At 41.7% G+C, this 12,090-nt stretch overlaps 1 protein-coding gene across 2 annotated transcripts in view; it reads left to right on the forward strand.

Moving 5' to 3' along the window:
• Positions 1-12,090, forward strand: part of MRPS9 (mitochondrial ribosomal protein S9) — a 115,443-nt gene that overhangs the window by 98,236 nt on the left and 5,117 nt on the right. The window contains exon 11 of one of the 2 annotated variants that reach the window (XM_081264678.1): positions 4,384-5,750. The exons of the other annotated variant lie outside the window; for it this stretch is intronic. Within the exon in view, the coding sequence (XP_081120804.1) occupies positions 4,384-4,649 (266 nt within the window). The 3' untranslated portion in view covers positions 4,650-5,750. Of the gene's footprint in view, positions 1-4,383; positions 5,751-12,090 lie in introns of those variants that run through there. 2 annotated transcript variants of the gene reach the window in all.

The raw sequence follows: 12,090 nt of genomic DNA on the forward strand, positions 1-12,090 counted from the left end.
ACTGAGAAAGTCACAGCCTTTGCCTGTATGTTGGAGTGTTGACCCTACGTTTTCTTTTAGGAGTTACATAGTTCTGCTCTAATTCCTAGGTCTTTAATCCATTTTGAGTTGACTTTGTACAGAGTGAGAGATGAGTCTCATCTCATTTTTCTATATATGGATAAACAGTTTTCTCAGCGCCATTTGTTAAAAAGGCTGTGTTTTCTTCAGTGTGTGCCTTTTGCACCTTTGTCAGGGATCAGATGACTCGAGATGTATGGGTTTGTGTCTGTGTCTTCTATTCTGTACCACTGGTCTATGTGTCCGTTTTTATGCCAGTATACCATGTAGTTTTTGTTACTATAGTTCTGTAGTATAATCTGAAGTTAGGTGTTATGACACTTCCAACAATGCTTTTTTAACTTATAATTGCTCTGGCTAGTCTGAATATTTTGTTCTTCCAAATGAATTTTAGGACTTATTTTTTTCTAGTTCTTTGACGAATATCATTGGTGTTTTGATGGGGATCACCTAGAATCTGCATATTGCTTTTGGTAGTATGGCCATTGCAACAATATCGATTCTGCCTGTCCTTGAACATGGGAGGTCTTTCATCTCCTGTGTCCTCTTCAGTGTTTTTCTTCAGTGTTCTATAGTTTACATCGCAGAGGTCTTTTGCCTCCTTGGTTAGATTTATTTATAGTTTCTTTTTTATTTTATGTTTTGATGCTATCGTGAATGGGACTCTTTTCCTGATTTTTTTTCTCAGTAGATTCAGTATAGTCTCAGTAGACTCTCAGTATATAGTAAATGTTGATTTATGACCTGCTACTTTTCCAGCACCTTATTAAAAACAACGAACAAATATTTTCACACACATGTTCAGGGCAGCTTTATTCACAAGAGAAAAGGGGAAAACAACCCAAATGTTCATCAAGGGATGAATGGATAAATGAGAAGTGGTCTTTCCATGAAATGGAATATTATTTGCTCCTTAAAATGGAGGGAATGCTGACACATGTAGCAATAGGGATCAAACTAGAGGACATTGTGCTGAGAGGAGCAGCCACAAAAGAACAAAAAATATTATGTGATTCCACTTATATGAAGTACCTAGAGTCACACAGCAAGTTGGTGGTACAGCCAAAATAAGGATCCTGGTTCCCTGCCGCCAGACTCCTGGTATTGCGTAGAAGTGACCATGGCATCCATGAAGAGCATGTGATGAGTCAGGAATGAAAGCAGATGTGGACATGCCAAAGCCACTGGCAGGTGCTGGGAACCACGGTGCTCTCAGGATAATTACCTTATGGTTCCAAGAGACACGTCCATTGTTTTATTGGTTCAGTTCCTCATACTCATTCATCTTGCAACTGGGAGGCAGCACAGGATGAGTTCAGATCTAGACTGCCTGGTTTATGTCCCAATCCAGCCACCTACTGGTCTGATCTCGAGCACATTATTTGCCTCTCTGTGCCTCACTGTCCTTATCTGTAAAATGGGAGAACGATACTCTTAAAGCCATGGAGTAGTTCTAAGGAACAAATTAACTTAGTGTATACAAAATGCTCAGAGCAGTGTCTGACACCTAAGAAGTCTTTGATTCAGCTTTAAAATGCAGGTGAAATATCTCTGATTCTGAAAGGAGTAATTCTGTGTGAGGCCCTTCACCCTCCACCTCCTGTATGGCTGAGCAGCAATGACCATGAGAGTATTTACGTGTCAGTCAAAGAGGTTTCCTAGAATGGAGAAGTTTGGGGTTGCAGGAGGTTTCAGCTCATCTCCATGCTCAGGTATCTCTGCACTTGAAATTAACCAAGATTAAATGAATGCAAGGTTCCAAATAATATTTTGATAGTATGCACAGAAGGTAGCAAGGCTTGTTTAAAAACATTAGCATAAGTAGAATGTAAAGTTTATGGGGGTTTTTAATGAGAGAGGCAAGAAATGAAGCCGAGTGGTAATTTGTGGCAATTCATCGAGATGATAAGAGGTCAGAGGATGTCGTCAGGGAGGAAGTGTGTTGCTCTTGCCCTCTGCATTTAAGCCAGATGGATTTCTCCCTACTTCTATTTCTCTTTTTTTTTTAATATTTATTTTTTTAGTTCTCGGCGGACACAACATCTTTGTTGGTATGTGGTGCTGAGGATCGAATCCGGGCCGCACGCATGCCAGGCGAGCGCACTACCGCTTGAGCTACATCCCCAGCCTCCCTACTTCTATTTCTGAAAAGCCATTTCAGGTGTCAGGAAATCTTGGAATATTAATAAACTAAATAGAAAACTTCCCTTCTTATACAGAAACTTGTCTTGATTATCCACTAATTTGCATTATCTATAAAACAGGAAGGAATTTCATAAAAGGCATTTTGTAACTACTAGTTTTATTTGTTAAGTATCAGGAGGTTATTTTTGCAAGTACTGATGAATCTAGTTATTTTTTATTTTTATTTTTTTCCTGTAACTTGGATCTTTTGCTCCAATGTGAGAACAAGCAAATCTTCTCTGAACATTCCTGTACATGCTTTTGTTTTTTAGTTTTTATTTCTCTGGGATAAATGCCCCAAAATGCAATTCCTGGGTTTCATGGACGTTGCAGGTTTAGTTTTGTAAGGAATTGCTGGACTGTTTCTCAGAGTGACTTCCACATCAACAAAACTTAGAGATGTAGTTTTTCTGCATCCTTATTAGCAGTTGGTCTTGCCATTATTTTTTATCTTAGACATTCTGATAGGTGTGTAGTGGTTTCTTATTGTGGTTTTAACTTGCATTTCCCTAACGGTGAATGATGGTGAGCATCTTCTCAGATGCTTACTGGGCACCTGTGTATCCTCCTCAGTGAAGGTATGTCATACCTCCATTTTCTGATTTGATTTTTTTTAACTGTTTGGTGTTTGAGAGTTCTTTATGTATTCTAGATACTAGTCCTTTATTGGGTATCAATTTGAAAATATTTTCTGCCAAAACGTAGCTTATCTTTTCACCCTCTTCCTAGGATCTTTCACAGAGAGAAAGTTTTTTTTTTTTTTATTTCATTGAAGTCAAGTTTTCCTTTTAGAGATTGCCCTTTTGGTTCTGAGATTGGACACCAATTCCTAATCCTATGCCTGGAAGATATTTCTTCTATATCTTCCCAAGTTTTATATTTTGATATTTTGTATTCTTTTAAGCCTGTGATCCATTTTATATTAATTCCAGTTGTATAAGGTTTAATATTTTAGTCAAGGTCCATTATTTTTATTTATTTACTAATTTATAAATATTTATATTTATTTATTTACTTATAAATATTACCTGTGGGTGCTAGTAGCAAACTGCACACAAAGAAATCAACCCTGATTTCTAAGTACTGTTATTTATTTTAAAAGGAGCCAGGACTCACTGGAGAAAGGGCTGGTTTGTCGAGAGAAGGGAATGTACAGAGTGGACCTGGTTAACCACACATCCAATATGACCCAACAATCCCACTCCTGGATTTTTAACTCCAATAAAGAAAAACCATGTCCACACACACACACTTGCTTGTGTGCAATCATACAGTAGCTCTGCTCCCACAGAGCTCATACTGCCAACCATCCAAAGGACAGTCAAAAGATGAATGGATAAACAAACTGGTATCACCTCCAGTGTAGACCCCTCAGAAATAAGAAGAGATCAACCACAATCTACCCAATGCATGGTCAGGCTCAAAAACCATGGAGTGAAAACATAAGAGACACAAGAGAACCCATGCTATGGGATTCCACTGAAAATTTGGGAAAGACAAAATAATCAATGATAATAAAAAAGATCATGGGGCCAGGGTGGAGACCCACCAAAAAGGCCACAAAGAAAGGTGGAAACATGATGGGCATCCTATGTCATGATAGTGGTCAATCACAGACATCTTTGTTAAAACTTACTGAACTCCGATGGGTGGAATCGGCAGGTTTTAGTCTCTGTAAATGATACTGTAGTTTATTTGACTTTAAAAAAACATGATGAAAGGGGAGAGTCAAAAGGACAAGGAAGCCACTTGGAAGGGCGCTATAGTTTGCATCTGGAATGTCCCTAAAGTCCCATGTGTTAAAAGACATGGTCCCCAGATTGGTGCTGTGGAGAGGTGGTAGAAACAATAAGAGGTGCACTTAGTAGGAGGTCTCTTGATTCCTGGGGTGTTGTGATTTAGATATGAGGTGTCCCCTCAAAAGCTCATATGTGAGACTATGTAAAATGTTCAGAAGTGAAGTGACCAGACTATGAGAGCTGTGACTAAACTGGTGACGTAATCCATTTATATGCATGAACTGGCTGGTCACTGTAGGCAGGTAGGGTGTGACTGGAGGAAGTAGTCACAGGAGGCATATCTTTGGGGTTTACATTTTGTGCATGGTGAGCAGAGTTCTCTTTTCTTCCTGGTTTCCAGGTCTTGAGCTGCTTGTCTCCACCACACCCTTCTACCATGATGTTCTCCCTCACCTGGGGTCCAGAGCTAAGGAGTCGGTTGACCATGGACTGAGCCTCTGGACTGTTATCCAACTATACTTTTCCTCCCATAAGCTGTTCTCATCAGATCTTCTCATCACAGCAACAAAAAAGCTCTCTAAAACAGGAGGTGTGCCCTCAAAGGATACTGTAGGACCCCAGTATCTTCCTCTTCCCCTCTATGCTCCCTGCCAGGATATATCATAGCACCCAAAACAATGGGGCCAACCAATCATGGACTGAAACCTCCAAAACTGTGAACCAAAAGAAAGTATTTTTCTTTATAAGTTGATTGCCTAAGGTATTTGTTACAGTAATGGAAAGCTGACTAACACAAAGTCTTGCACTAATCAAAATGAGATAATTTGAGCATCAAAAAAATGATTATAAAGTAATTAAAAAATAAACCTAGTGGGCCATGTATAGTAAGATAGAGATGGAGACAGAGAGAGAGAGAAGTCTGTCTTTCTGTAGGAATCCATATCTACAAAGTAAGATGGTAAAGAGAAGCAAGGAAATGATTATTGGAGAACTCAGAGGCTATGGGAGTTTGGCCTATGGGCATATTCTATCTCTTGATCTAGGTGGTGATTCTATCCACAGTTCACTTTGGAATTATTTGTTAAAGTGCCCATATGAATTTATATTTCATAATAAGGAGAAGAGCATCCACATTCAGAGAAGAAGCTAAAACCTAAGTAGCCCATTTTAAAAATGCTATTTAAATTCACTGATTCCATTTCTCCAATCCAAGCACCTATTACATTAGACAAGTGGAGATGTATGTGTAATTAAAAAATAGAACTAATTCTTGCAAAAATGTTATTGAGAAAGTCATTTTTTACAAATGCATTTTTAGGGCTTCTTAGAGAACCCAAAGTGAGCAATATCAGGTTGTCAGAAGAGAATTAGCTTTGTAATAAATTCTCTCTCTTCATTTTAGAAGGTTCTGAAAATTCCTCAAGCTATAAAATGTCGACTCTTTTCTAAAAATGGAAAGAGGAAACGAAATGGAGAATCTCCTTAATTTAAATTAACACCCAGCTAACTTGGGGTCTTACGTAAGTTGGCTTTCGTAGCTCACTCTGAAAATATTAATGAAGTTATCAAAAGAAATTTGATTTTCATAGAAAAGGAATTTGATTAGGGCCTGGAGGAGCACTGATTGGAATCTAATGCATGCAGAGGTCGGTGTCAGGGGCTCCAGCAGGCACTGCTTGGGGCTAATTGATAAGCACCATTTGTTCGTTTTTGCCTCCTTTCTTCCTTCCCACACTGTCTGTACTCCCCTATCATTACCTCGATAATAAAAGGCCACATGATAAAAATTGAAAATAACAGGCAGATTCCATCTCTCCTAGATCAGTCTTAGGTGAAACCTTTTCATCTTCAGAAGGATTTGCTTCTTCTTCTTCTTCTTCTTCATTTTAACACATTATTCTGCTTTGCCCAGAAAATTATTTTGTCTCAGACAACTCTTATTTATTCATTCTTTTGGATGAAAGCAGAAGCCTGGGTAATGCAGAATGATACAAATCCAGAAACCTTTTATATTTGACTTTCAAATGTGGGTTTGCACTTAAATTTGATTATGCATGTGTTTAATATTCTGAAAATTCATTTCAGGCAGAAAAAGTGCCTATTTGAAAAAAACCCAAAAAACCAAAAAAACTTAGATGCTATCCTGGGTCCTGAACACCACTTCTTAGCTGACATCTAGCCCCAGAGAACAGGTACAGGACTACTCAATAGAAGACAGGTTAAAAAAAGTTCCTTAACCCCCTCACTCTCACCTCGACTTCTCATACTCTTCCTTGAAGCAGGAGAAGCCAGTGCTTCCCAGTGCTTCCTGGATGCTGTGCATGTCCCACTTACCATCTTAGATGCAAACATATTTGCATTAATATCTGGGAAGGTGTCTTTGCCTTCTAGAAGATTGCTGCTCACCAGTCTAAAGATTAGCTTTTCTCATCTCTCTTTCTTGGCTAATTCAGTTGTTACCACAGGTCTCCACCTTCTAAAAGGAAAGATTATACATCAGGATATGAGGATCCTGGGGAGATGCCCTGGAGTCCACCCACAACCATTATTATATTCATAACTAATCTGTTCACCCTCATAGGCAAAGGGGGTCAAACCAACATAGGCACAAACAAGTAGTCCAACTGCTAAACCCTCTCTTTGTGATTCATCAGCTAATTAAAAGAACAAGTCAACATTCACATGGCAAATACCACTGTGGTCCTTCCCAGTGTCCTACTTCCAAATCCCATGATGGAAACCGCAAAGCCGCTGCTAACTTCCTCAGCCTTCTGTGTAGCAAAATTTTGTATTTTCTTTCTTTTGTTTGTTTGTTGTTTTAACTACCAGAAGAGAGCAGAAGGATATTGGCAGAAAAGTGGTATGGTCAGATTTTTCCTTGCTGAAGGGTCAAATTTTACACACTGTTAACTGAAATGTGAATGGAAAAGAGGAACGAAAGGGAAGAGAGAGAGAGAGAGAGAGAAAAGGGTGGATAAGGAAGAGGAAGGAAGAGAAGAGGAAGGGGGGAGAGGAAGGGAGGGGGGAGAGGAAGGAAGTCCATGAAGCTATAAGGACACAGACACACACAAGGAAATGCTATGAAGACACAGGAAAAGGTGGACATCCTAAGCCAAGAAGAAAGACTTCAGATGAAGCCAATCCTGCTAGCACCTTGATTTTTGGACTTCTAGCCTCTAGGATTGTAAGAAAATAAATTTCTGACAGAGGATAGAGACAGCCTCTCTCTATCCTGTGGTTTCTGCCATTGCTGTCTAGAAGTTCCAGGCATGAGGGGACACGGGTAAGGGTGGGCCCACTCCAAGCCTGCCCTTCCTCTTGGCATCTGATTGTGGTCGTGCCCTCTCTTCTGCCATCCCTACTCCCCCCACCCCAGGCTCCCCGTTGGTCCTCTCAGTGAGTAATCTGTGGCTGCTTCTCTGGGTTCTCAGCAGACTGAGCTCAGGACCCTGCACTTGGCTCTAGGTGTGCAAAGGAATGTTTTGAAACAGAAGAAAATTTAAAAAAACGAATCTTTTCTTTCCCACTGCAGCTGAATTTAAAAGAATGCATTCCTGCGTTGGACTTAAAATATCTCATTTGTCATGCAAACTCAGCAGATACTCCTTTATCTAGGTCTTGCAATCTCCTTCTCAAGCTCTGACTGCCACGGATTCAATGCAAGGAGAGCCTACATCATCTCAAGGAAGAAAAACAACAGCAGTTTAATATCAGGAAAACATTCTGCCTGTGGCATTCTGCAGAAAGCTCACTCAGGCTGCAGACAGGAAATGAATTAAACATGGACAAGACAGGAGGGAGAGGGGCCACTTAGGATGCTCTTGCAAAAGTCCAGGCAAAGCATGATGATAAATGTAAGGTGGGGAAATGGAGTTGGAAAGGGGAAAGTTAAAGAAATATTTAGATACCAATATGAAGATTCTAAGTTGTTTCCTGCAGGAGGAGCTAGCTTGTACACGAAGTGAGGGAGCAGGTTGAGGGGCAGGGATGGGGTAGACCAGAAGGCAAGAAACCCAAGACCAGATCAGGTGAAGCCCATCAGCATTAGACTTAATGTGTTGGCTCCGTGTCCCAGGCTGGGTGTTCTAGAAGCCAAAGCTGGGATTGAGCTCCAGGAAGTTCATTAGAGATTTCTGTAGGCTGACTTGTTCCAGGGACAGACAGGTGCAAATGGTGGGAACAAAAGATTAAGAGAATCATTCTATGACATGGGCCCACCAAGCTGACCCCCACATATTTTCTTTCCCAGAAGCAATTTACCTGCAGCCCTGCCTGGCCTAAGTGGACAGGAGATGTCACATTCCTTAGCAAATTACCTGTTACCTGCAGTAGAAAATGCAGGCCCAAAATCATGTTGATGAGAGGAACCCAAGTTACCCTAAAGAAGGAGAACTTTGTGACCCTTTTGATAGACCAGATCCTGAAACTCAGAGGCATAAGAATGATTCCTCCTGACCATAAAACCTGTAAGAATTTACGGTTAAAACTCCCACTAGAACCAGTCAGCAGGGGCCAAGGTGACCTAGAGTTGCCATGGCAGTGGGGACTTGAAAGTCTGAAGTCACCCTGCTGTCCGTCAAAAGTCATGAGGTGGACCTGGGCGGACCTCTCTGGAAACTTCTCTGGGACCCCCGATAAAACTGGAGCTCAAGAGAGGTCCATGTTCCTGTCCTTTCCGAGAGGACCCACTCTCTCCCTTGAGTGTCTCCTTCCCCTTTTCCTATCCCTTCAGTAAACTCTGTTACTCTGAGTGACATGTCTGAAATGTTTCTGACTTGATAGCAAAAAAACGGAGTTGAAGGGGAGGGGTCTTTGTGTTGCCTCAGTTTCCTGGAAAGCCTCAGCTTTCTAACAATATGATTGGTGTCCTTCTACAAAAAAAGGAAATCAGGACACAGACACACACAAAGGAAAAGATGGACTTCTATAAGCCAAGGAGAAAGGCTTCAGAAGAAGCCAAACCTGCTAGCACTTTCACCTTGGATTTATAGCCTCTAGGATTGTAAAAAAATATAAATTTCTGCTATTTAAGCCACCCAGTCTGTGGTACTTTGTTATAGCAGCTCATGCTGACTAATACAGTGATCAATACCTGTGAAAGGAACAGGAGGAGTAAGAATTAAGCAGAGAGGGAGGTGGAACTGCATTCAAGACCCCGAAGCGGTAGCTAATCTGGAAGGATTGTCCTGTAGAGCACAAGAGTGGCTGTGCCTTCTTAGGCCACCTTACTCAATCACCAGATGGAGGCAGCTTTCATGCCAACATGGCCTCAGGCCAGGCAGCTCTGCATCTGCAGAGGACCCTGAAGGAGCTGATGGATGGAGGCTGTTTGCTGCACAGGCTGGGCACACAGTGCAGGATCTTGCCTTGGAGGAGGCAGCACATCTGCATGCCCATCACATTCACCCCTCACCCTGCTCAGGTAGGTGTAGTTCCTCCAGGATTTCAGTGGACTTCACCTCTCTCCCCGAGAGGAAACTGATTTGTGATACAACCAGTGGGGTCCCACAGTCATAGACATGTCTCCTCTACTGTAAAATAGGTCCCCCTTTCTGATGCTATGTAGGATCTGTTTTCACAAGTTCTAGTGCTTGACAGCATGGCAGGGTGACTATAGATCACAGTAACCTGTTACATGTTTTATGAAGAATTAGAAAAGAGGAGCTGAAAGCCTCCAAATCCAAAGAAATTATAATAAGAAAGAAATGTTAATTGTCTGATTTGATCAGTACACATGTGTACAGGTATTAAAATATTCCACTGTACCCTCATAAGTGTGTACAATGACTACATGTTGAAATGTTTTTTAAAGAAAAATAGATAGTTTTATTATTATTCAGGTTATGTTAACGCCAACAAATCTAGAGCCAGCTCTTGGAGAAAAGACAGTTTACTGCAATTTCCAAGAGAAAGGGGCATGGCACAGTGCAGTGGGGGGGGGTACACAGAGAAACATCAGGACTGAGCAAAAGCCATGATTGCAGCTTCCACAGGAAGGAATGAGTGAGGCAAAGTAGGCAGGCTTGGAATTGGCTGGCTAGAATAATTTCAGGGTCTCTGGAGTGTAAGAGTAGTCGCTAGGTGTCACGTACCTGGCCCCAGGGTGATTAAGGCAGAGTATAAGAACCTGATAGAGAAGGTGCTCAGAGATATGGCTCTGGATTGGTCAGTTTGCATTTGAAAGTTACACTCATGGATGAGTTATTTACTATCTCTAAGAACTGGCTAGCATTAAGAGAGACTGTTTTCTCAGGGATAGCCCCAGATGGGAAAACATCAAAATACAAATACAGGATTGATAAAGAATCACATACCAGTGAATCAAACATTATGGGAGCCTTTGCATGGTGTTGAGGGCACCTGAACAGAAAATGCAAACTCACTCCCAGAGTGTGTATATTTCCTGTGGAAATGAATGGAATCATCTTGCCACCGAGTGACCCCTTAAACTCTTTTTGAGTAGTGGTGCCATATTGGAGGTTTACTTTGGTCTCTTGTTTCTGGCAGGTCAAATATCCGCCAGAGACAGTAGCAAAATCAGTTTTAGTAAATGGGAGTCTCTGCTGTACCCACGTGTAGCCTCCCACTCTGATAAGATATGGTGGCCATTTAATTCATGTGCTCACCCTCCCAGCACGAGGACGATCACTGATAGACACCCATTGCCATCAAATGTTTGAGTCATTTTGTCTATTTGGTTGTTTACTGTGATGGTTATGGGAGAATTTTGTCCCACCTCCTCTCAGGGACACTTGGTAATACTTACAACATTTGTTTGTCACATGTGGGAAGTTGCCGGTAGCCTCCAGTTGCTGCTAGACATCCTCTGATGCAAAGGACAGTCCTCCAGAGCCAGGAATTATTAGCCCCAAATGTCAATAACGTTGACCATTGAGCGCCTCTTCCATGATGGATATACACTTGTGTAGGATGTCTTGTCTTACAAGTATCTTCTCTCTTCACAATCCCTCCCATCCGTCCATCCACATGACTTTACCCCAGACCTTTTTGTGCTTGATCTTCCAACCTTATCCTTCTGAACTCTTGACTAGTCAAGTCCACAATTCACCACTAACGAATTCTAAATGTGTTACTTCCCTTTTCATACAGTCAGTGATCGGGTGTACTGCCCAAAGACCTGATCTTTGGGAAGGTTTTGCCTTGCCACTGTCTTTCAAGGTCCCCCTTGAAAGTAGTGTGCTTACTGTCCATCTGCAGTTTCCATGTATATGCCAACCCAGCCCATCTCTGTACCCACCTCCAGGCTTTCTCTTCCTCCTCCTTTTGTTGCAAAAGACTTCCACACCCGTGCGCATACTCATAGCCAGAGATGTGAGCTGAAATTAGGGGAATCGGGAGCACCAAAGTGTGGGATTCCTGTCCATGCAGATTGCTGGCTCTCTAGTCCTGATCCTGCTCAACCCTGCAGCTAACAATTTTATCTAAGATCTTACAAATGGTTGCTCTCAAGTCCACCCAATCTTATGACATGGAGGGACTGTCAGGACTCAACTCATGAGAAGCAGTGCCCTCTACTGGTCACTTGCTCTCTGTGGTCAGAAAACATGACTCTCACAGGACATGGCAGCATGGCAGAAGTCATTTTTCCAAAGCTGTGTTCCTCTCCACTGCAGATAGTGTCTTAAATCATTTTATGGTGCTACAACAGAATATCTCAGACTGAATAATTTTTAAGGAAAAGAAATTTCTTCCACACTGCTGTGGAGGGCTGGGAAGTGCAATATCAAGGGGACTGGTGTTTGGGGAGGGCCTTCTGGATGTGTCATAACAAGGCAGAGGGCACCACATGGTGAGAGAGCAAGTGCACTAGCTAGAGTCTTTCTTCCTCTTTTCATTAAGCCATTAATCCTGTCATGGAAGACTCCTCCTCATACCTCCTCTAACCCTAAATGCCTCTCAAATACCCCCTCCAAATGTCACCAATAGATAAGTTTGGAGATTAAGATTCCAATGCACAAACTTTCAGGGGACAAATTCAAACCATAGCTGATAGGATGGCCCTGCTACTGAACCTGATGATAGGATTTCTCCACTGTGGCTTCTCACAAACTCAACATGTCACCTTTTCCTACTGCTGATACCATAG

This window comes from Spermophilus citellus (genome assembly GCF_964194105.1).
Source record: "Spermophilus citellus genome assembly, chromosome: 13".
Taxonomy (NCBI): domain Eukaryota; kingdom Metazoa; phylum Chordata; class Mammalia; order Rodentia; family Sciuridae; genus Spermophilus; species Spermophilus citellus.